Raw genomic sequence first — 24,760 nt, 5'->3', positions numbered from 1 at the left:
CTTTTCTCACTCTAATAAAAGAGTAAAACATTAAATTGTATTGCTACAGCATTCTCTGCTGGACACATGCAATTTTCTTTGAGGTTATTTCATGGAATTTAAACTTGTTTCCATGAATTCTTAGGTACAATGATACAGGAACACTTTTGTCTATTTTAAGATGCTCATAGCTGGGAGCAGTATAAAGACTTGGAACTCTAGATATCTAATGTCTTACTTTGGTGGAAAGTGTGCAAATTAAATGTCAGGAGCAAACCAAGGTGGAGAATCTGATCCAGTCAGACACCCCACTCTAGAGATGAGTCCGGGACTAGCTCATGGACACTGAACCCCATCACTGGACGGGGTGGACTTCTGTGCTGAGGAATGTGCCAATACCCCAGTCTATCCACAAACATATACAAACTATTCCAGTTTTACTAATAACTTTATTTAAATAAGACACAGGAACTTCTATACTGAAAAAATACAAAACAGAAGCCACACATTTCCTTGTGTAAAGCCGTATTGTATGGTAACGCAAATACTGTTCAGCGCAGTGGCTAAAATTAAACAGTACAACTATATACAAAATTTAAACAATTTCTGACAAATTTCTACAGCTGAATGTAGGATACATTTGAGCTCAACAACTTCTGGGAAATTTACATGGCAAAGCATAAGCTTTGACACATTTGGTTCAAAACTTTAATATATGCTAAGAACAAATGTACAACACAATATTTAGTTTCTCATGAGAAAATAAAAGCACATGTCACTATAAATATCATACATCAGATTTCATCACCAAAAAAGCAAATTCACTCCATCTTTCTGAAGTTGACATTGATACTATTGCATCTTATTTGGACAAAAGCACAGCGTAAGATCTACGTATCATGTAATGTTAAACTGATATCAGAAGTTAAATGGAGCTCATATTTATCTTACGGAACTAGGAATTCTCTCCCTTTAACCATAATCTACAAAATATAGTATTTTCATCAAGGCCTGAGATTATTAGGGTTAAAGGTGTCTGCTGCTGAAAAGGTTGTTTTAAAAGATTCCCCCGTGAAAATGGCAAAAGTAAACTGAGTCCTTTTCTCCATGACAGTCTCCTATAATATAACACTGACTAATTTAAAGGAGCCAGAATGCACCTTCAAGAGAGAATATTACTGCAAACTTTGGTGGAAAGATTAGGATCGTGACAAAACAGTACACGGAATGCACGCACACACACAAACATGTACAAATATATAAAATATTAAAAAAAAAAAACCAATGGTGTTGCATTCTTCTGTATCACCTCATCCTTCTTCAATCTCCTTAAAACAAACGACAATAACAACAACAACAAATCCCAAGAATGACTGAAGGGAACTGAAACATTCTTTTAACTGTAGGCACCTTGTTCCATGAATTCTTAAAAGAAAAATTTGTGCCATACACTTCAGGTGCAGATGAGACAACTCTAGGTTTTTACTGAGCTGAAAACAATGGAATAAAAACATAAAAGCTTCTCTTTATTTGCAGATCTCTGTGCTACAGAAAGCAACATCTGATAGTCAAGCTCTCCCGCTAACTAACCAATCAGGAATATCTAGTGCTCCCTTCACACTCTGGAGAACTTACGTCAAGTCTGCAAGTTCAAGGTGACTTACTTGGGCTTATGCTCTACTTCGTAAATCCAAAATTTTAACAAAACTATTGATGATAGTATTATGTGAGGCTTCAATGAGACAGGCTCAAACTACTGTTTTTGTAAGTGACTAAATAACCTACTGACGCAGCATCAATTGAGACGAGCATTCTCTCTGGGGGGAATGCAACTCATTCACCCAAACTGCATGAGGAAAATACACCAAAAGTGTGTGTCATGCTTTAACCTGCAAATCAAAGAATTTCCAAAACAGAAACTAAACACAAATGTGTCTTTAGATAAAAACGGTAGCAATTATGAACCTGATGGCCAACAATAACAACAAAAAAACCACAAAATAAACAAAAAAAAAACCCTCATCCATCCCCTGTGAAATTTTGCTCATTTTGAAATTAAACCTCGACATTCTTGTGTTTAAATTTCATCACACATGATGTGGAATGTTTTATGTACGCATCTAGTACTGAACACTTTACTTGAACATTGTAACAGTCATGAACTGAACAACACCTGAACTTTGAAAACTGCCACATTTACACATGTTGACACGGAATGCAACAGCCGTCTGACTCGTAAGCACATGACAAAAGTGATGTCACACACCACAGATTGCCGGTTCTCCTCAAGTTCACCCATGTCCAGGGTTATCGCTCACCTAGGGTTGAATGCACTTCTTATTCTAAGAGTATGGAATGTAATGAGGAAAGGGAAATGCACAAAATAAGGAAAGGCAAAAGAGTGATGCTCCCTCTTTAGCTTTGTAGCTGTGAAATATTTAATATCCCAATATGATATACATTCCAAGTTACCTGAGTTAGACTTCAACTGAAGTACCTGAAGCTAGGCCATAGGGTGGGCACTGTGCATCTGTTGTGGCCATTTTTTTTTTTTTTTGCATTGTATGTATTACAGAAATTAGAAACAAACACCTGGGTCAATTGTAAACATAATTCCGAAGTACAGTATTTTCCATAGGACAAAACACAGCAAGACGTTTTCTATTTAGACAGGCAACTTTTTGATATTAGAGCTTATTTATACTGAAGAATTTGGAACAAAACACAGGACACAGTACTCATCTGTCAAACATACTATGAAATGCATAGTCTCCACTTAAAATGCTGAATGACACGTACATTTTGCAAGCATTACTGCTTTCCACAAAAACTGCTAAATAGGAGTTCCGTCCCTGCCAAGATCAGTGTTAAGAGCTATTTTATGATGCTGATAAGTATTTTGTTGTCGGTGGTGGTACTCAGAAAGTCTGTCACTCCATGCAGATAGATGTCTGAGATCAGTCCTTGGAACGTGGGGTGGAGGCCAGCTCCCCCTCTGCTTTAGATGATGACGTAGTTCTGAGCAGAGGTGTGTTCCTCACCCTGCAGTTCCGGCAGGAGCTGCTGATGCTGGGATGGCTGCTGGACGGAGGCCTCTGCAGAGCCTGCGGTGCTGGTGTCATCGGACAGAGATGCGAAGGAAACCCGAGATGAGAGCTGCTCCACGGTCAGAGTCGCCAGAGCTGAATTCTGGCCAGAGTTCGGGGAGTTCTTGAGCATCAGGTCAGAGGCAGGTAAGAGAGGGCCTAGGAGTTTCACAGGACAGAAAGCTGATCCGGTTGGGATGAAATTAACCTTGTTTTTGTCAGGACATGAAAAGAGAGGGGCCGAGATAGGCTGACGAGACCTAAAACCATAAAACAAAATTAGGTGTTCAGTCATCAGAAAGTTAAGCGCTTTCGGGGGTGGGGGAAAAAAAAAAGGTGGGCAGGAGCTCTCTAAAGCTGCTACAATGTGATGGCAGGGAATGGGTTCGGTATACACAGATGGGTAAACATCTTCCATAGCACAAGTCAGCTTGCAGAATACTCATGTACACAGCACTGAAGCAGTATTGGAGACAAACAGTTTTCAAAAGGACTAGGCAAAAACCTTCTAGAGATCATGGGCTCGCCTTCAATCACTTAGGAATGTGGGAAACTCTCCTGTATTATAGCTGCAGATTACACAAGGTTAGGATGACTTTTCTGTTAGGAAACAGCACACCCAGGGTATTACCCATCAGGTACTGGATTTTAAGTACTCTCTCCCTTTTCTGTATCTACCCACAGATGTGGGGTGAAGGGGGAGATTCAGCGGTCTTTGGACGAGTCACCCGGCCCAACAGAGGAGGGTCCACCAGCCTGTCCTTCCCTTCCAGTCCTGAACCTAGGCCACGAACTCCTGAAAGACCGGTCCTTGTTCCCTCCTAGGTCGCAAGAGCACGGCAGCCTCCACTGGGCCCCTGCACTGGGACACAGGGACGGGCCAGTCTAAGAGCCACACACGGAGCCTTCTGCCCAGGGTTTACAGCATGAATTTCTAACTTACACACACTGTAGTTGCAAAAAGAAAAAAAAAAAATCTGTGAACAGAAATCCAAAATCCATGAATAAACAAGCAGCGTGTCATTCGGGGAGGAGACAATCTTCCTTCTGCCTAGTGCCATCCACAGGATCGTTCGGTATTCACTTTGCTCCGATGTGCCGTCTTGTCAGCCATATAAACTAACAAGGCTTTTGAAAGGAAAATTCTTGGACTGAAAAAGATGTTTTTTTAGGTAGGAAGGATGAATATCCAAGTCTCTGTGTATCAGCATATACATTTCCAGCACACAAACTTTAACTCTCCTTCAGGAAGCTCTCTTTCGTCTGCGGATTCCCTTTTCATAATTTGCTTTTGAAACACATTATCAGCTGGATAGAGTAGTTGATTCTCTATAATCAACTGGTCTCAGTAAAAAGCTTCACAGCTTTGCACATCCCAGCTGATAGAAAAGACATTACTTACGCCATCTCCTCAAAGACTTTCACTCGCTCACATCCCTCTGGGGGCTCCCGTTTGAACATGTAGCTGTTGTTTGGTTTGGGAGATGAAGCATACTTGGGTAGCGGTGAGCTACTCCCACTGTCTGTAAATTTAAAGCAGTTATATTAACTAGAGATTGAAAGCTCTTTTAAATTAAACTTGATTTCCGAACAACCTTTTGCACCGTTTTTCCACTACTACCCTTTCTTTCACCGCAGGGCCGCTTGTGTTATAAAGCTGCTTCTAATAGCTTTGTGTAGTACATTTCGTTTAAATAAACACTTCAATGCAACAGTAATCTACCACACTAGAGAACATAAAGGAGGATATTTTGATCCAGAAAACTGTGTTCTGAATAAAGTACTGGTGTAATACTGGAAAGAAGCATATGACTTATTATGTACTTCAAGAATGTGAATGAGCGGGCTCATATGTATGACTCACAGAAGAATTATAAATTACTGTAAGACAGTGTTGGCTATGAATTTTCTCACCGTCCAATTAATTTAACTAAAAATTTTAGCATGTAAAATAATCTTTATTATATCAGCAGAAATGATACTTTTACCAAAATGATGAATAAGATGTATGCAAGGGAAAAAACAGATTTATAACACGTCTTCTTCCATTTGCCTATCATAAAAAAGGCAATTTTTCGCAGAATTTTGCTTTTCAATGTCTATAAAAGAGCCTTTTCAGTTTGCATTTTAGCTACTAGCTGACATAAGAAATCCAAAAACATCTCTACTTAATGTATTTTCCTCATATTTTTTTCACCAAAAAGAAAGTGGGTCTATTCATGAGAAGCTATAAAATCTATATGCAATTTCTCCCTTTCCTATCTGGCAAAGGATTTTGGAAATTCAAGCCCAGAAAATGTGTCATTATCTTTTTAAGATGCCAAGTTGTAAAGTCAGTAATGTATGTGTATAAACAGTCCCATTTCAACAAATTCTGACCTAATGCAATCCGATCTCCACTGCTAAAATACTAAGTACATGACCCACTGAGATGTATTGTTTTCCTGTAGTTTGAAAGATGGCATTAGTATCTTAATTATGTTATAATTTCGGTAAATTGCTTTAGTTTAGGGTATAGAACAGAAACTCAGCAACAGGAACATTTTTATCATTATTACTAAGGTCTAATACATGTTTAGGAAACAGACCCCTAACGTACACTAATACTTTACTTGGTGAAGATTCAGAGAGTATCTATGTTAGTCATACAAATGCAAATCTGTGCTTATATTTGAATACAGCTGTACATCCAGCTAGGAAATTATTGTCTGAAAAATAAGGTGTCTACGCTATTAGGAAAGTTAGAAAACTCACGTAACTTATCACCATTATGCACTTCCCTACGTGATGCACAGAACAGTTAATTAAATAATGAAATTTGGTTTCTTTGTATACTATTCAGATTTGAGAATTTTCTTAAGATTCCAAACATTTACTCTGTATCTTGCTTAAACAAACAAGGAAGGGCGGGGCATATAACAACTTCTGTTAGGATGGAATGATACAGACGGCATCATTATCCTCAGTAGAGCTCAGAATTTACGTCTCTAAGCAAGGTTAGACCAGAAAGGTTTTTATGAAAAACTGTTTAAGAATGAGGATTTGAACTCTGTGTAACACCAAAATACAATCTGACCTCATTTTACTACCTAAACGGCAACCAGCCATACAAAGGAAACGTGTGATCAAGAATACAAGGAAGCAAACATGGCACGCAACACCTTCCCAGAGGTTACTGTTGAACACAGCATGGCCTACACAACATGCATCATCAGCCTAAAAACACGAGCGATGCCTGTAACAAGTTTCTTAGGCCACCAACAGTTGCAAGCCAGGTGAATCTGGTGTATCAGATACTTACTTTCCTATCCAGTGCAATATTATCTCTATGTACCTAAACATCATGTTGGTCACATTTACAGCCTTTTGTGCTGTATTTCTTATTACATCATCAAACCTACTACACTGTTTCTCGTAGTTTTACTGTTCGTTTCCCAGAGTTGAAAGACAGATGTGACTTGGGTAAGCTGCAGAACTGATAATCACTGCCCCAACAATGTAAAATTGTATTTTTCTTCTTAAATTTTTTCTAATTTGAAAGCCTCTCCCTCCTTTGCTTTTGGTACAGCTCTTAAGTACATCAGGTACAATCAAATTTGAGAACTAATCATGAAAATGCTAAGAACCTTGATTTAGAATTAAGGCTACCTGACTTCAATAGGCCTGGCTGCATTACCTACGGTTAGGTCTGATCTGATTCATCTACCAAATGAGAACAACATACTGACATGACAGCTGAAAAGTGTGTATAAAAGTGTTAGGACAAAAAAAAAAGTGTTAGGACACAGCCTGAAACACAGGAAGTTCTCAACAATATCACCATAGTGGAAAAATATACTTCTAATTAGGAAATTTTAAAAATTAACCACTCAAAAAGTATATGCCTATTTCATTCTCTTTCTACAGAAAAGGGTAAAAGAATTGGCATTTTAAATAGATTTGTGTATTCTAACTATTTAGTTACATAAAGATAATATTGCACTAGACAGGAAAGTAAGTATCTGATATACCAGATACACCTGGTTTGCAACTGCCTAGCATTTACTCTGTAGCACGAACTCTACCAGTTCATGATAAGATCTTTTAATAATGTATAGAGCTCTATCACCCTGAAATGAAAACCAATGCCTAAAATCTATAAACCACTCAACCTAAGATAATAATTTTAAGTATATATAGCAATAACCAGTAAAATATAATTCTTGTTCTACCTTGCCCAAATAGGTATCTAGAAAAACAAGTATCATTCATATAACACTATATTCCATGACATACTGAAAGTACAATAAAAGCATAAAAGTTAGCCATGAGAGATTAGAAATATGACTAAATAGGACCTACACGTAATTACTATTCTGGTGTTGAAATTACTTCTTTTGCTTCACCAAATGAAACTATCAACTGTAGAGTGGTTTGATGGCCTAATAAAATCAGGAAAACCAACAATTATATAGCATTTCTTGGCAATAAGCTTTTAGAGCCAGGTACCATTACCAGTTGTATCAAAAACCTGTGCTTTCTGCTACCTCTAAGGACAAACTGAGAGCTTATAACTAAGGATTACTTAAGAGTATCTAAAGTTTTTCTACAACTTCAAAATTTATGCCTTATGAGAATGCTATTTATTTAAACGAGAATTTTAATAACACAACATATAGCTAAGATCTCCTTTAGATCAGCATTCAAGAACAAAAGGTAAGGAGAAAAAAATGGTATGACCTTTTGTTACTTCTATTTTTGAACTTCAAATTAGACTGTTTTTTGAGAAAGTGGAACTCGAATTACAATCCAAATGTTAGGTCCATTAATTAAATGTTTGTCATAGGTAGGTGATTATGTGTTAGCTGCTTGTCATGCTTTCAGGACTACTCGAATGGAATCAATTTGCAAATCAAGTAAGCAAATTATAGTTTTGTGGGTTTTTTTATAGTTTTTCTTTTGTTTCTGTGTACTTGAAATAAGTGCACTTCTTCCACAACACAATCCTCATACACAAAGCAATACTGATTATTCTCTCCAAATCTGACAGTCCCTGATATGCTAATTACTCAAATCTGACTTGATAGTTACAAATGAAAGCAAATCTCATTATGAGGCGAGTCCTCTAACCAATTTATAAGGTAAAATCATGACTGTATTAATGTAAATCACATTATAGTAAAAGCCAACCAGAAAATAAATCAATTTACACAAAATATGTCCTATCCTGAAAAGTAATGTATTTAAGGATCCCAGGAAAATCACTGTAATATAAGCTTAGTTTTTATATTCTTAAAAATTTTAAATGCAAAAAAAATACTGGTTTTCAAAAAACTCGAAACACATTGCTTATTTTAAACAGCTTCTAAAGTACCCTACAGGTGGGAAAAAAGAAAAACTCTGGAATTTCTAATGAGTCTCACTACAATTTTAAATGTTCACTTAAATATTTACTGAGAACGTGCTAGTTGCAAAATAGAAGACAAAGCAAAATACTATGTCTTAAAAAAACAACATTAGATAAAACTAGTATTTCCTCCTTTTAAAAAAAAAATTCTTGCTAAGGAGAAATGGCAGATCGATGTGAAACTTTAAACTTAACATTACATTCTCCTTAAATCCTTTCTCTCCTTCCTGTTCACCACCTCTCCAATACAGTGATCATCACCCACTCCTCCCACACTGAAATGAGTCCGCACATCACCCCTGCAGTCCTCCTCCTCTCCTCCGTCTCCTCCGGCCTCCTTTGCCCACAAACACGACTGTTTCTTCTTTAGCACCTCTGCTCCCATTCTGTACTCCTGAGACCCCTCCTTGTCTTTGCCTTACACCTGTGGTCTCACAACTGAAGTGTGCAAAGCAATATGCTGACACGGAGCAAGACAATATTAGAACATGTATACATACTTTCAGTTTTGAAAACAAGTACGCTTTACTAACACATATACAGTTTGTATGAACTTACATGAGGGGTACAGATTCAAAATTGCTGACAAGGGTGTGATGAATAAAAAAGTTTGAAAAAATCATAGGAACAGGGCTGGGGATTTAGCTCAGCGGCACAGACTTGCCTGGCAAGCACGAGGTCGTGAGTTCAATTCCTGGTACCGGAAAAAAACAAAAACAAACAAACAAAAGTCACAGGAACAGACTACAGAAACGGCTTCTTCCTGTGCCCCTCTATGGTCTCTCTCCACTTCTGTAGCTTCACATGAGTCATGGTTCTTAAATATTGAGCTGGTCATGTCCTTTGGTGACTAAAGTTCTTGGCCTTCATTTCTCTTAGGAAGGCCTGCAGGGCCCCTTATGCAATACCGGTCTTTCCACCTCTCTATTCATTCCTCCCTACTCCCTGCCACTGGCCCCCATGCTCAGATCGCATGATTCCTACTCTTCTCCACACACCAGGTCCTTTCAGAGCTGAATATGAAATAAAGTTAAGTCCTTCTACAAAGGCAGTAAGATACTGTTATGGCTTTTAGATAAATGTTCTCCCAAAGTCTCATGTGCTCCTAGGTGGGACTTTCGGGAGTGGCTGGATCATGGGTGTGTGACACTGGGTCAGTCCATTGATTGGTTTAGCATATGCACGGATTTATTGGAGGGGGAAGACCCATCCTGGGTATCAGTGGCACCAGACAATAGGCATGTAGCCTAGATGGAATAAAAAGGGAAAGAAGGAAGCATCGCTGCTCCTGCCTGCCTTGCCATGCCATGAACAGTTTCTCCTCTGCCATGCTGCTCTTCCTTGGAATGAGCAGACTATGAACTGAAACCTCTACAAACTGGGAACTGAAATAAACCTTTCCTCCTTTAACTTGTGGGTGTTGGGTACTTTGCCCTAGCAATGAGAAAGTAAGACAGACATTGTATGAAGTTCCTACAGAAGATCTCTGTTGGCATCTGAACTCCACAGAGGTTAGGAAAATTACAGTACTTATTTTCTTTAAGGTTCAGATCCTCCAACCTTTGCACTGTCACCTACCCACGGGTTTGTAATAGTACAGGAAATAAAAGTAAAATCACTTGAGCACATTTAACAATTATAACAAGCATCGTAACAATTACTCAAAGCAACTGTCTCCAATTTGTAGGTGAAGGAACCAAGATACGAAGAGGTTGGTTAACTTGTTCAATGACACATAATTAGTACGTGGCAGAGCAGGGATTCAACCTGGACATCTCAGAGTCAGAGTTCATTACTGTTACACTACTTGCTTCACCGAGTTTTGATCCATCTCAAGAAACATGAGGAGATGACTAGATGAGCAAGTTCTTTTCTGTGTAACATTCCTGAGGCCTACAGCTCAGGAAACAACTTGACCGGATCTACCTTCTATTAGTTTCACAAGGCAAGCGCACCAAGTGGCCTTTATAAGCCAGTATTTCCTAGAGAAACACAAAAGATAATGTGTTTCTTTTCCTCTAACCAAGTTGATACCCTCTTATTTTCCTCTTGGTTATGGATTCATGGATCAGAGTTTTCCTGTTATCAGCACAATCAAGTGAAACAAGGGGAAGACGAGGTAGGTCTTAGCAAAGTAATTTCCTCTCCCCTAATTTCTACAGGAAATTCGAACCCCATGGCTTCTTTCTCACTAAAATTACCTATCACTAAGTCACCATAATCTTTAGTTTGACTGTTCTTTATTATTTTTAAGAGTATGTCATTTAAACAATAAAAAGCCAAATACACACAATTTAACAATCTGAAGGGAAATTATGTTTTCAACATAGTTATAAGGATATTCTAAAAAATGGAGGCACTATGAAGAGAAGCCTCAAAGGAATACTCAAAAAACCTCCACTGAGGTTTATACTCACTATACCAAGCCAGGCACTAATGTATTTGCTTGGGACAAATCAATGAACAAAATAAAATTACCTGTTTGTTGCTGGCACTTACATTCTGGTAAAAGGTAACAGAAGAGGAAGTAAAATATTAATACAGGAATGCTAAAATGTTTGGTTTGTTTATATTCTAGACTCAGGTATAACAGCTAAAACCAAGCTGTATACTTATTAAGTAGTTCTGAGTTATAAATAGTATCCAAGAGAACTATGATGGTGCAACTCCCAGTATTTCCAGAAAGAGGAGAATAGGGCATTTACTAGATGCCTAGTATGTGCCGTCTGACACTGAGAGTGCGTGTGATGTTACCTGCCATCTTAAAGACAAACAGGGAAGAGGACCTGAGGAATGCAGTTCTAGATTTCATCAGATTTCACCTATGGAATAATGCCTTTCCTACAACAGTATCTTTACGGTCTGTCATTTCAGCACCAAAACATTCTTGTATGATAACAAGGATTCTAGGACCATAAAGAAAGAATCTTGACAAACAGATCCAGGTTCAAAAATAGTGACTTTCAAAGTGCAGCTGTGAAAAGACACATGAAGTTTGCTTTTACAATACAAACCACAAAATCAAAACTGCCACAGCTGGGTATGATGGCACACGCCTGTAATCCCAGCAGTCGGGAAGCTGAGGCAGGAGGATCGTTCCAATTTCGAGGCCAGCCTGGGTTACAAAGTGAGCTCAAGGCCAACCTGAACTGCACAGTGAGACCCTGTCTCAAAAAGACAAAAAACAAAACAAAACCAAAAAAACAACTGCCACAAAACCTTGGCTGATCAGGATACTAGGAAGGTGGATGGTCAAAGCATAATGAAAGAAAAGGTTAAGAAGCAGAACCCTAGAGATCAATACAAATAAAGTTAAGATGTATGCGGAAAGGAGCAGGAAGATGCCCCAAACTGGCTATTTCAGAAGTTTGCCTGGGGTCACCCCTAGCCCTAAAAAGATGGTATTTTCCTTTTTCTCTCCTGGGGTAAAGAGCTACTTAGTCTTCATACCTAACAAGTTTAATAACATTAATGAGTTACATTCATAGAAGGTAAACAGGCTTATATGCACTGGCTTGGGAAACTCTATCCACACAGCATACTGTTCCGACAAGAAAATATAGTTTAAATTACAAGTAAGAAACTTATGGACAGATGAAATATAACTCTCTGTAGTTGGCCTGAGAAAATGGTTCCATTTACTTCATGATTACAATAATCAATGTTTCCACAGTATCTTGCAAAATGGCAGACTTTTATAATAACTGCCTGAGTGAGCTGTGCCGAAGACCAATGATACCTGGCAGACTCAAGTCTAGATTTTGTGGCTCGCCCAGCATCAGTCTGGCTACTATTAAGAAAGGTTGGCAGAGCTGCTCAAAGAGCCAAAGTTTTGAGGCTGCCATCTGTGTTACATAAATGCATAATTTTTTCCCTTGCATTTTGGGCATGGTGATGTAGAGGAACTTAGACCACGTCTTAGGATATGCTTTGATAACACCAAGACGAGAGCTGTTATTCTGGATCCCTGATTTTTCTATGCCATAGAAACCGGGACATTTGCAAGGTTACTTAGCCTAGCAACTTCATATAAATGAACAGGCTGCCATCAATCTTTAGGTTACTGGAAAAAAAGAACCCAGAACCAAAATAAAAACAAAACAAACAAACAAAAAAACACCATCTGAAACGAGCATCTCAAGAGCTAGAATTTTCTCAGTGGTGTTTCATCTTGATATTGCAACTGATACAGCCAAAGGGAAAACCAATGAGCTATTCAGCTACAATTATCCATGATTCATGGAAAACAGACTTAGGAATTAAGAGAAATATTGTTAGTGAAGTCAAGAAATGGGTAAGAATATAACAAATGAGAAGTAGAGAAATAATCAGCTCAACACGACCTCCTTCCTCATCAGAGTATACTCACCACAGCTATCCCTCTGTGCATGTCTATCTAAGCTCCTAGGGATTGCAGAACTAGCTATTTATTCTACCAAAGAACAATTCTCTTACAGCAGCTGCAGAATACATAGGTACCCCGAAGTGATCCTAGTTGACTACAAAATTACGGGTATTCATTCTATTTTCATAGTTGAAGAAAACTAGCAAGAAAGCTACAAGTTTCTACTGGAAATAAGAGTATAGTGTAGTAAAAAGTACAGTTCAGTGTAGAAAATACAAATCAAAGGACAGAATTGGTATTTTTAGAAGACCCAAATAAGAAACCAGAATTTAGACTTCATACAGCAATCAAGAGTCAGAGATAGTTTGAATGACGAAACACACGTAAGATGCAGAAATTATAAAACTGACAACTCTTCCCTTGTGCTTTTAGTATTCTAAACACAGCTGTACAACAGCATATTGTTTACTATTACTATTACTCCCTATAAGGCTAAAACTTCCTTAAAGAAGTCACATCTTATTTATCTTTATTTCTCCACTCTCTAGTACAGTACCTGACATGCAGTAAATGCTCAACCAATATCCCTCAAGTAAAGGAGAGTAAAAACTTAGCTGAAAAACATCTTTATTCTCCATCCTAAAGTGCATGTAAAAATCATATATAAAAGCAAAGCTTCCTTGCTTAGCTTAGCTTTCTTTTCACAAAGATAATATCTGATCTGAGATTTAGAAATTTCATGTGTAGGCCAAATATTCTCCAAGAGAATAGAGACAGCAGGTTGATCTTAATTACAATGTTATACCTTTAAGCCACATACAACAGAAATCTTAAGAATCTTATTGCCAAACAGAAGCTGTCTTGTGGAAAATGGAAAAAAAATTTAAAAGTTTCTGAGATCTCTTTCATGTCCATCATTTTTTAAAAAAAATCACTATTAGCAACACTCACTACCATTTATTGAAGGCTTACCATGTACCAAACATTGTGCTAAACTAAGCGCTTTCCTAGGATAACACCTTTAGTCCCCCAAATAATGAAGTAATATCTCAAAGAGATTTTTTTAACCATTAGGGAAAAAATTGTTAGTTTTAGAGATGAGCTGGGCCACTGGAGTAATTTTACATATTAAACGAAAAGCAATGAAAACATATTGTACAGGTAGATGTCTGGTAGGGAATAATAAAAGGACACAGGAAACACACAAGGTCTGAGGAAAGGAGCCTAAGAAATGGAGAGAGGTCAGATTATTAGCCAGTTGGCAGAATAAAGTATAAAAGAAAAGTCAGTCGTTTATAAGCTCCCTTGAAAGCACTGGGAAAACTAATATGTGACAACAATAATGAATATTTTCAAGGCAGCAACTATAGTTTATTGAATCCTTAAGCATTAATAGAGATTTTATGCTCAAAATTTCACAGGATTCAAATGCATTCAAGTGTGGTCCCACAGCCAGGGTCGTTCTTAATTTCTCTGTTGTAAGATATTGTTGCTTGTACAGAAGTATGGCAGGAGAGTGATACAGCTATACTTTCTCATAATAAAAAAAACATTATAAATTTTCAGGAAAAATAAAAATTAAAGAACATATACTGTTTGAAACCTACAGTCTAAATGAAGACCCCTTCTGAGCTACTGAAACCACTTATCTACGTCTCAAGGATATATTTACTTGGAGGCCCTGAAGGGTCTCACAACCAGTCAATCAAAATGAGACCCACCTAGGGATACCATCTTACCCATACATTTCCTTTCTGGTTCAGCATCTCTGTTATCCAAGATACGAAACTTAAAGAAAACAAAGCTCCAGAATTAACTGCCTCGCCTCACTATTTCTACTTTGCAATTTATCCCAACTACAAATATTAGTAAGTAACAAGAGTAGCCAACTTGAACTGTACTCATCCTTGCAACCAGTATAAAAAAGGAGTTTTGAAATTAGCCGAAATGACCTGTTATACATTTGCTATCTATGTAGCCTAAAACTTGTAACTCTTATCCAATATTTCCATTTGATCTTTAAAACACACACTCATACTGGACTCATACTGGACGCTAAGTATTTTTTAATTTATTTTACTGTGAAATGTCCGCAGCAAAATGGTTGTGAGTAAATGATGACAGCAGCCTGCCCTGGTATGACACCTCGGTGAAATAAAAGTCACCTACTTTGACAATAAAAAGATAGAGGTTTTCCACCCGAAGCAGAGAGAAGTCTGAGATAACTTTATTCTTAATAAAGGAAGGGGGGTCCACAAGTACTTCAAGAATTAAAGGGTCCAAAGAAAGGGGAAGAGCAGATATAAAAGCAGAGGACAAAGCCCAAAGAAGTTTTCATTTAACATCTCACATGTTAGGTATAATAAGCAAGAGATAAACCAGACACAAAAGAATGCACACTATTAACCATTCCATTTCTATGAAATTCAGAAAGTAAATTAAGGTGGAAGAAGTCAAAACAGTGGTTCTTCCAGGCGCAGGGGAGAAGAGAAACTGTTTGCTAAGAAGCCTGTGGGAGACTAATAAGATGATAAGCTCATTCTGTACCTCTGCCTCGGCCCGTCACTACTCTGCACACATACAGATAGAGCTCCTGGGCTGAGCACTTTGGATCCTAGCACTTTATATACACAAAGTCTGAAAATAAAATCATAAACAGTAGGAGTCAAATCAGAATGAGGAACATAAAAATCCCATTCGATTTTGTAAATGCCAGCTTTTCTATGTTTTAAAATTTTTATGGTCATTGATTTGTTCATGGTGAGAAGCAGTACGAGTGTTATAAAACAAAATATTCAGTGTTTCTTTGGCAACAACTAGAAAGGTGCGGTCGGACAATCTGTACTGCATTCTAGAATCAGGTCTCAGAGGGTCAGAAATTCAAGGAAACAAGTACAGTAGGGAGCAAACACCTGGTAACAGACCAAGAGAACTAGGCACACAGGAAGAAAACCCAGAGTTTTGCAGCTGTTAACGGTTAACCTACACACCATAACGGAACAGTTCTCACGTCCTACAGGTACTTATTAAACTACATTTACTTGGCTAAAAATGTAATCATTCTTCCCAAAAAAATTTTTTTAGAAAGTCTTCCCTCCAAAATCACTGATGAGGAAATCTAACTTTAAGCACGAGAAATAGTAACTCTCCCATAACCATCGTTAACCCCGGACAGTAACAAGGGAAAGGCTCGGGTGAAGTTGTACACACCCCACGCGGCAGCTTTCAGTGGCTGCTGGAACCGTGCGCTGTGCTTCTCTGACACATTTATGGAAGATGTTTGTGAGAGTCACAGAGAAGGGGTAATGTGAAACCAATGAACAAACACAGCTAGATTAACCAATCTTTTATGTCATTCAACAAAAGAAAAAATGATGCAATGATCTAAGATAAAGAAATATAATGAGCAGACCCTACAACAAACCCTCTAGCTAAGCGGATGCCTCCACTCTCACCTTTATCACGATCATAGAGCAAATCTTCTGCTGAGCAAGGGCTACCGTCCTGGGACTCCGGAGGACAAAAGGGGGACACGCAAGGTGAATGGCTGCTGCAGCTACTGCTGCGCTCCTGCACGGAGGGCGTCTGAGTGTCGATGCTTCGGGTACTGCTGCTCCGGTAGTGAGCAGGGAGTGGAGCTCTCCGACCGTCCGGTATGTCCAAAGGCTGTAAGAGGAGACCATCGCACACAGGGTGACTGTGGACATTCTATCCCACCGAAAGCACACGCTGCGCCTTCACATTTGGACACCGTCACTATCCCCACCATCATTTATTCTTCAGCTAATAAGGACACCAAGTTCTTAAGTTGGTTCTTGGGCATACTTTTGAACTAAAAGTTTCTTTTAGATAAAACTGTTTGCCTTAAAAAAAATTCTGTGGCTTCCTGTATAAATTCACAGGTTAGAACTTTCTAAAATACTTCTCATGCACAGCAGGAGTCGAACGTTCCATCCCTAATGCCTAGGACTCTGTGTAGCACAGACATCTAATAAACATTTGTTGAATGAATTCACTGAATGGCCAAAACAATCACTTTCACTTCTGGTAAAAAAAAAAAAAAAAAAGAAGTTTTCACAGGTATATTTTCATTTGCTAATTTTAATTTTCTAGAAGCCAAGAACAGGACTCTACTTTCTATTTCCTTTACAATACCCCAAATTTGTAATCAACTGGTATTTTGTATTACTACTCAATGGAGGGTACTAATATAACTCAGAACAATTTTACTAATTTGGTACCCACCTAAGTACAACTACTCATAATTTTGCTTGGTTCTAATGCATTGTTCTAAGATGGCAAAACTAAGAAATTTTTGTTCATTTTTGCTGTTTTTGAGACAGGGTCTGGCTTAAAGTTCCTGCAGCCTCAGGCTCCTAGTGCTGGGATTAGAGGTGTGCGCTACTAGACCCAGGGTCAAAAAGAAGAAATTTAAAGGAAATTATAAGCATCTATGTCAGACCAGAGGGCACCTCAAAGCTCACCAGTCCAGTGTCTTGTTTTCGCAAGCAAGAAACCTACAAGTCAGAGTTCCCGCTGACACAGCTAAAGTGACATGAGAACCCAGCTCCTCCGCTGCTGTTGTAAGAACAGATTTCACTCACTCTCTTCACCTGCATGCTCATGAGGTGCCATCGACAAGGAAAGTCTACACAGTACGTTCTTTCTTAAATAATTTAGAATATCCTTAGGGCTGCAATTCTAGAAGGACCAGTATGTTAGTTTATTTACAATTTATTTTCATTAAGTCTGCTGTTTTTACTCTGAGCTTTGTCATTTCAGCAATTTCAGAAATACATACCATCAGAGAGGAAACGGAACATGGTAAAACTAGGCAAGATTCAAAACGTTTTATTATTTTCTATAATAAGTGGCTTAAGCGGAAGTTGAAATGTGAAACTACTGAGTAAAAAACTTACCTACGCAACGCACTGCTGCTAATCCAAAGCTACACCACCCCCATGATCTGACAATGACTACTGCCCTACAGAGTTTTCAGTTATTTCAGTATCAGTACACTTTGTAAACAAAACAGAAGAACTTTTCACTTGAGGAATGAAACGAAAAATATTAATTTACCTGGTCATGTTCTGACAAAATATTACTTTAATGAATTCGTGTCAATGTTGGCAATCAGTAAAAGAATAATATATCACTTTGCAAATTAAAAAGTTTAAGAATTTGAACTACAGTAACAGCTAAGAGACGCTATGACATTCAAAGGGTTCCTCTACAACATAATATAATAACCTAACTGCAATATCTAAGTGTGAAATGCTACAACTTTTCAGGGGATAATTTGGTATATTCACCAATATTTAAAAGGTAAAAATGCCTTGACCAAACAATTTCACCATCTAGAGCAGTGCCTGTAACAATCCAAATGTCCATACAGAAAATTTCTAAATTATTTACATTCAAACAAGGACTCATTGCATTCTACAAAGGCAATATAAGGACCAATATATGGGGGCCGGGAATATAGCTCAGCAGCACAAGCGCCTGTCTGGCAAGCGCAAGCTCCCAAGTTCAATTCCCGGTACCAAAAAAAAAAAAAAAAAGAAAGAACCAATATATGTTACTTATATTTGCTAATCAGTACTAGGAATTAGAAGGAAGTTTTAAATTTTTTATTTTACAAAAATAACCGAACTCTAAATTACTTTAAAAGTTTCCACATTATTTGAAGGATTACACACACATTTGATACACATTAAATCATATTTTAGTTTCAAAGCTGCACGAAAAAGAATTAGGCGGTAGGTTTCTTCATAGTATCTCTTTTAAAATACAGTCAAATATAATGTTCGTATGCCATAGTGTCCAGACATGAAACTGAGGAAATTTACAAACTAATACTGATTAATTCAAAATGAGTCAAAGACCTAAATATAAGTGATAATTAAACCTATCAAACTCTTAGAAAAAAATGGAGTAAATCATTACGACCATGGAGTAAACAAGTCTCCTAGATATGGCATTAAAAGTAGAAGCAACCAAGAAAAAAAAATAAATTAGACTCCATCGAAATTAAAAGTTCTTCAAAGAATGTCATCTACTCTGAGCAACTCCTTTGAAGATAATGATCCACAGTGTGTTAGCTACTGTTACTCTTTTTTTAGTTTTTTTCCGGTACCGGGAATCGAACTCATGACCTTGCACTTGCCCGGCAGGCGCTGTGCCGCTGAGCTAAATCCTCAGCCCCAGCTACTGTTATTCTTACTATTTTGTTATTAAATTGGTTTCTTTTCCCACAAAATTAAAAAAAATTAAAAGGAAGAAGGATAATGGACAGAATAGAATTTTCTATTTTCAAATGATGTATCTGAGACATGAATTTGTATGTATAACATAAAAATTTTAGAAAGAACACTTACGACAATAATAAAAAAAATTTTTAAATGGAGCAAAGGATCTAAATACAAATTTCTTTAAGGAAGCTTAATGAGACAGGTCACGCAAAGATGCTTAAATCATTAGCCATTTGGAAATGCAAATCAATACCATGATGAGATGCCATTTCACACCCACTGGGATGGCTATAACCAAAAAAAGACATAACTGTAAGTGTTGCAAGAATGCAGAGAAGCTGGAGCGCTCACACATTGCTGGTGGCAATGTAAAATGGTTTCCCACTCTGGAAAACAATCTGGTTGCCCTTCAGCAGCTTAAACATAGAGGCTGGGGGAGCAGCTCAGTGGCACAACGCCTACCTAGCAATTGCAAGGTCCTGAGTTTGATTCTCCATACAAAAAAATAAACACACAGATATGACATCAGCAATTGCAATCTCAGGCATACACCCAAGAGAAATGAAAACATTACATTCACATGAAAATTTGGACACAAGTGTTCATAGCAAACTAGGCACAACAGCCAAAAATCAGAAATAGTCTAACTGCGTATCAATTGATGACTAGATAAATAAAATACAACTAAGTACTTGTAAAACTAAGTGCTGTTCAGCAATAAAGAAAATACTGATACACAGTATAAACGGATGAATCTTAGAAGCACTGTATTAAGTGAAAAAAGTGAGTTTCAAAAGGACACATGGTGTGTGATTCTGTTTATGTGAGATATCTAGAAGCAGGGAAATTCACAGACCCAGAGAGTAGGTCAGGGATTTATCTGCATGGGACCTGCTAAGAGGGAAATGAGGGATGAATACCAAAGAGTATGAAATTTCGTACGGGTGTGGGTGGGGTCATAAAACTGCTTCGTTTTTGACATAACAGTGTGAGTCTGTGTATATGCTACAAATCACCAAACTGTATGCCAAAAAGGGTAAATTATATGGTATATAAACTCTATTGCCTAGAAGCTGTTACCAAAAACATACTTTGAGAGTTTGTAGTAGTCTTTTTTTTGTTTGTTTTTTTTTTTGAGACAGGATCTCACTATGCAGTTCAGGCTGGTCTCGAACTCACTTTGTAGCTCAAGTTAGCCTTAAACTTGCAGCGATCCTCCTGCCTCAGCCTCCCAGAGTTTATAGTACTAAAGAAAAATGACTCAAATATCCCATGTACCCTTACCTTGGACACTTCCTCCTTCCCATTATTTTCCTTAATGAACACCTTTTCCAACTCAGGACTTATTCCTTCCACACTGCAGGGCACACGTGAAACTGATGATTTTGGCACTGATATGTTTGACAGTGGCATCGGGACTGACCTCGATCCCACAGCCTATGGGACAAAAGAAAGCGGTGTCAAGTTATCTGTGATCAAAGCAATCAACAGCGAAGAACGCAGCACATCTTAAAAAGTGAGGGGCTGGGGATACAGCTCGGTGGCAGAACCCTTGAGCGGTGTGTGTGAGGTTTCGGGTTCAATCTCTAGCACCACCAAAAAAAATAAAATCAGAAGTCAATGAATGGTTGTTTTTGACACTTCAGATATAATAATAATTTGCTACACACACAGATACACACACACATACACACACACACACACACACACACACACACACGTACGTTCTAAAGCAGGGATGGCAAGCATTTTAGAGCTCCCAGCGATACAATCAGAATGCTGTAGTATGGGCACCATAGGTTTACCACCACTGTTCTAAAGTAAGGTGACGTGTCAGTCGCAACAATCCCTGAAGAATCTCTTTATGCAAGTACACAAGGGTAACTCCAATGTGCACTTGTTCAGAACGCCACACAGAATCTTTAGTGCATGTTTTGTTTTACTGAAAAAGCAGTTGAAATGATGTGCTATTATGTGACTCCACTGCACATTTCTCCAAGTCCATTTAAAAGATTTGTTTCCTATATAGTGACAACTATCTTTTAGTATTTTTCATTTCCCTTCTGTCAAGTATTTAAGAAAGCCTAAGCTGGGCATGGTGGCATATGTTTATGATCCTCATATTCTAGCAGGTGCAAGTTTGAGCCCTGTCACAAAATACAATTTTAAAAGGGAGGGGAGGCAGCTGGGGACAAGTTCAACACAAAGTCCCTGCATTCAATTCCCAAGAGTAATAGTAATAATAATAATAAGCCTACTGGATCATTAAGTAATGTCACGACAGTACTATGCTACATTCAACACTCACTTAACAAATGTAAGGGTGTTTTCAAAACTCCTTAGCAACATTCTTAAACATTAACTATCTCTGATGTAGGGATTACCGAAAGTGTTGGTGGCCCTTCTGATGTTCAAGAAAATTATACAGCAGGAGCAAAACAGAGATTAGCAGGTAAAAATTAAAACAATCTGTGAGGCTGTGTGGAGAAAGGAACGCTTCCCCATTTTTGGTGGAACTGCAAACTGATACACGCACTATGGAAATCAGCATGGAGACTCCTCAGAAAACTAAAACTAGAAATTCCATGTGACCCAGCCATTCCTGTTCTAGGTATCTTTCTGAAAGAGTTAAAGACACCACACCACAGGGATGTCTGCCCACCCATGTTTACAGCAGCACCATTCATAATAGTTAAAACTCTTGGAAATGGCCTTTATGTCCATCCACAGATGGATGGATAAAAAAATATGGTGTTCATACACAGTGGAGTACGGCTCTGCCATAAAGACGGATAAACCTGAGTCATGTGTCGGAAAATGGATGCAACCTGAGACCGTAATGTTACGTGGAATAACCCAGCCACACAAACTTAACTACTGCGTGGCTCCTCTTACACGAAAACCTCGACATACACACGGATAAAGTACGAAGTAAAAGATGACAGCAAAAACGATAAAAATGAAGAGACTGTGATCCAGCGAGGACAATGTATCTAAAACTGCACCTTGACTTAGAACGATTGTCTTATAGGTGCTTTGACCTATTAGTCTGGTTTTCAATCTATATATAATACGGTAAGGTAATTTTAGAAGGTCTTAGAAGATAAGTAATTGAATCTGATGCTGGAAAAATAAAATGTGGGTGGAGAGAGGGGAAAAAAGAAGGGCACTGAAGTGTGTTACATGCAGGTACCATCACATACTGCAAACATGTACTAATAAAAGTCAAAAGAAGAAAACAATCCATGGTCTCATTTTACACTGAATGATTCAAGTTGACATATATAACGTGTAATGAGGTGGACTGCTAATTCCCGGTCAGCACGTTAGCATTTCCCAATCCCATTCTATGCTCTGCTTTGTGTGAACTGACACCTTTAATAAGCTGTTACTATACATCAGCTTTTGTCATACTGAACTTTTAACTTTTTATCACACATATGCTGTTTCTTCAATATTATACACACACACACACACACACACACACACACACACACACATTTTTTTTCTTTTTTTTGGTCTTTTAGAGACAGGGTTTTACTATGCACTTCAGGCTGGCCCTGAATTCACTTTGTAGCCCAGGCCAGCCTCAAACTCACAGTGATCCTCCTGCCTCAGCCTCCCAAGTGTTGGGATTACAGGCTCAAATATATATATATATTTTTTAGCATTTTATGACTTTTCATAATTAAAATATTAAAACAATCATGATACTGAGAGAAGTTAAGAGCTTAGTACTTTTTTTTTTACAAACATAGTAGTCCAACTGCCCTGACATTTATTTATGGGTTCTGTATTCGATTTCCTTAAGGTGCTATCTTTTAAACATTCTTTATTAGTATATGTTCGCAGTAGGTAATGACTACACTCGTTGCAGGGAGTTGGTACAGGTACGTAACACATTTTAATTCTTTTTAATTCCCCTTCCTTTCCCTTTCCCCTCCACATCTTGGTGCCCTTTTCATCTACAAAGGATATATATATATGTATATATATGATATCCCTCATTTGTGCATTTATTTGGGGTAAACTGCTATTTGGAAATTATCTTCTCATCCATTAACATTAAGACTTCCCATTTTTATCTTTAATTTATTTTTTATATCTTCAATAAACACACAGAGCTCGCATTTTTAAAAGTTTAATGGCAGGCATTTTATATTTTTTTCTTTTTAAAAACTTTTTGTTAGTGTAAGAAAAAACACAATTTTTGTACTTTTATATTTTGTCTAATCATCTTATTAAATTTTAGTTTTTTCCCTGTTTATTATGTAAAATTCCAATCATAAACACGATTAGATAGAACAGCATAATGAATGGAGGCTGTCCTAGCCAGCTTCAAAAATTATCAATATTCGTTAATTTGTCATCTAAACACCGATTTTGTTTCGGTTGCTGGAGTATTTTAAAGCAGATTTTAGACTATATTTCACCTATAAATGTATGTATAGGGGGAAGCCGGGGATTTAGCTCAGCAGCACAGCGCCTGCCTGCAAAGTGCAAGGTCGTAAGTTTGATTCCCAGAACTGGAAAAAAATAAAAATAAAGAAATAAAGAAATGTATGTATAGGGAAATACATTTATAAACATAGCCACATGATAAAAATTAAATATAAATTTGAATCACTGTGTAACAATGTATTTTATTAAATCAAAAGTCAATCCATTTACACAAATGCATGTATTCCTAAAGACAGTGCATGAAATAAATCCAATAATTATATACTACTGCTGTCAGCTTAGGCAGAAAAATGGAGGTGTGGGTGAATTCTCACTTCAAATGTCTGAGATGCGCTGGTTTGAAGCTTTGATGAGGTGTGTCTGACATACAATAAAATCATCACATTTAAAGTATGCAGTTAGTTGAATTTTGCTGAACATAAACAATCACCCAACTAACCGCAAGTCACATTTAGAACTTTCTATCACTCCAAAAAAATTCCCTAAGGGCTTTTTGGAGTCCAGTATTTTGTTTCAATAATTTCACCTTTTGAGGAATTCAAGGTAACGAGTCACACGGTATGTATCCCTTGGCTCTTAGCATCTTTCACACTTAGCATGTTTTGTAGATTCAGTCATGTTGTAATATGTATGGGCTGTTCCTTCCACTTCACTGTTGGACAGTATTACACTGTACAGGTATGTGAAATACCTGCTCACCACCAGTTTATGAATACTTATTTGCTTTTTTTTTCTTTACTGTGATAAATGTCTCCAAAAACATCTATGTGCAAGTGTTTGTGCAGACGAACGGCTTTACTTCTCCTGGAGAGACACCAAAAGGTAGAAATTCTGGCCTGCATGGTCAGTTTATGTTTAACTTAAGATGATAAATTGTTTGCCATGCCGTACCCCTTTGGGTTCAAATCAGCCATGTGTGGCTGTTCTGTTTGTTGTACATCCTCATCGACACTTGGTGTTGCTAGTATTTTTTATTTTAGCAATCCTATAATTAGTTTTAAAAGTCTGGTTAATTCATTTTGATTTTCTAAATATACATCATATGCAAACAGCGATCTTTTTTTTTACCGACTTGTCTAAAATATCAGTAATTACAGACATCTGTGTTGATTTTTATCTTAACACTAACGCTGCCAATATTTTACTGATATTGTCCTTCAGGTTTGAAGTTAGTCATATTAGGAATATCCTATTTTTAGATTACTAAAAGTTTTTTTTTAAATCACAAATGCATCTTGAGTCTTATCATGTG

The 24,760-nt window shown here is 37.6% G+C and overlaps 1 protein-coding gene across 1 annotated transcript in view; it reads right to left on the bottom strand.

The window, feature by feature from the left end:
* Window positions 1-408: 408 nt before the first annotated feature.
* The window catches only part of Glcci1 (glucocorticoid induced 1), a gene marked incomplete at its 5' end in the record, with an annotated part of 52,307 nt that continues 27,955 nt past the window's right edge, over window positions 409-24,760 (bottom strand). Inside the window, 4 exon segments of the mRNA XM_013516043.1 lie at window positions 409-3,325; window positions 4,468-4,588; window positions 16,252-16,462; window positions 20,332-20,484. Coding sequence (XP_013371497.1) covers window positions 2,980-3,325; window positions 4,468-4,588; window positions 16,252-16,462; window positions 20,332-20,484 — 831 coding nt within the window. The 3' untranslated portion in view covers window positions 409-2,979.

This window comes from Chinchilla lanigera, unplaced genomic scaffold (genome assembly GCF_000276665.1).
Source record: "Chinchilla lanigera isolate Chin_1 unplaced genomic scaffold, ChiLan1.0 scaffold00031, whole genome shotgun sequence".
NCBI classification, from domain to species: Eukaryota; Metazoa; Chordata; class Mammalia; order Rodentia; family Chinchillidae; genus Chinchilla; species Chinchilla lanigera.
The sequence above is the reverse complement of the archived record's forward strand: the minus strand, read 5'-3'. Positions and strand labels throughout refer to the sequence as shown.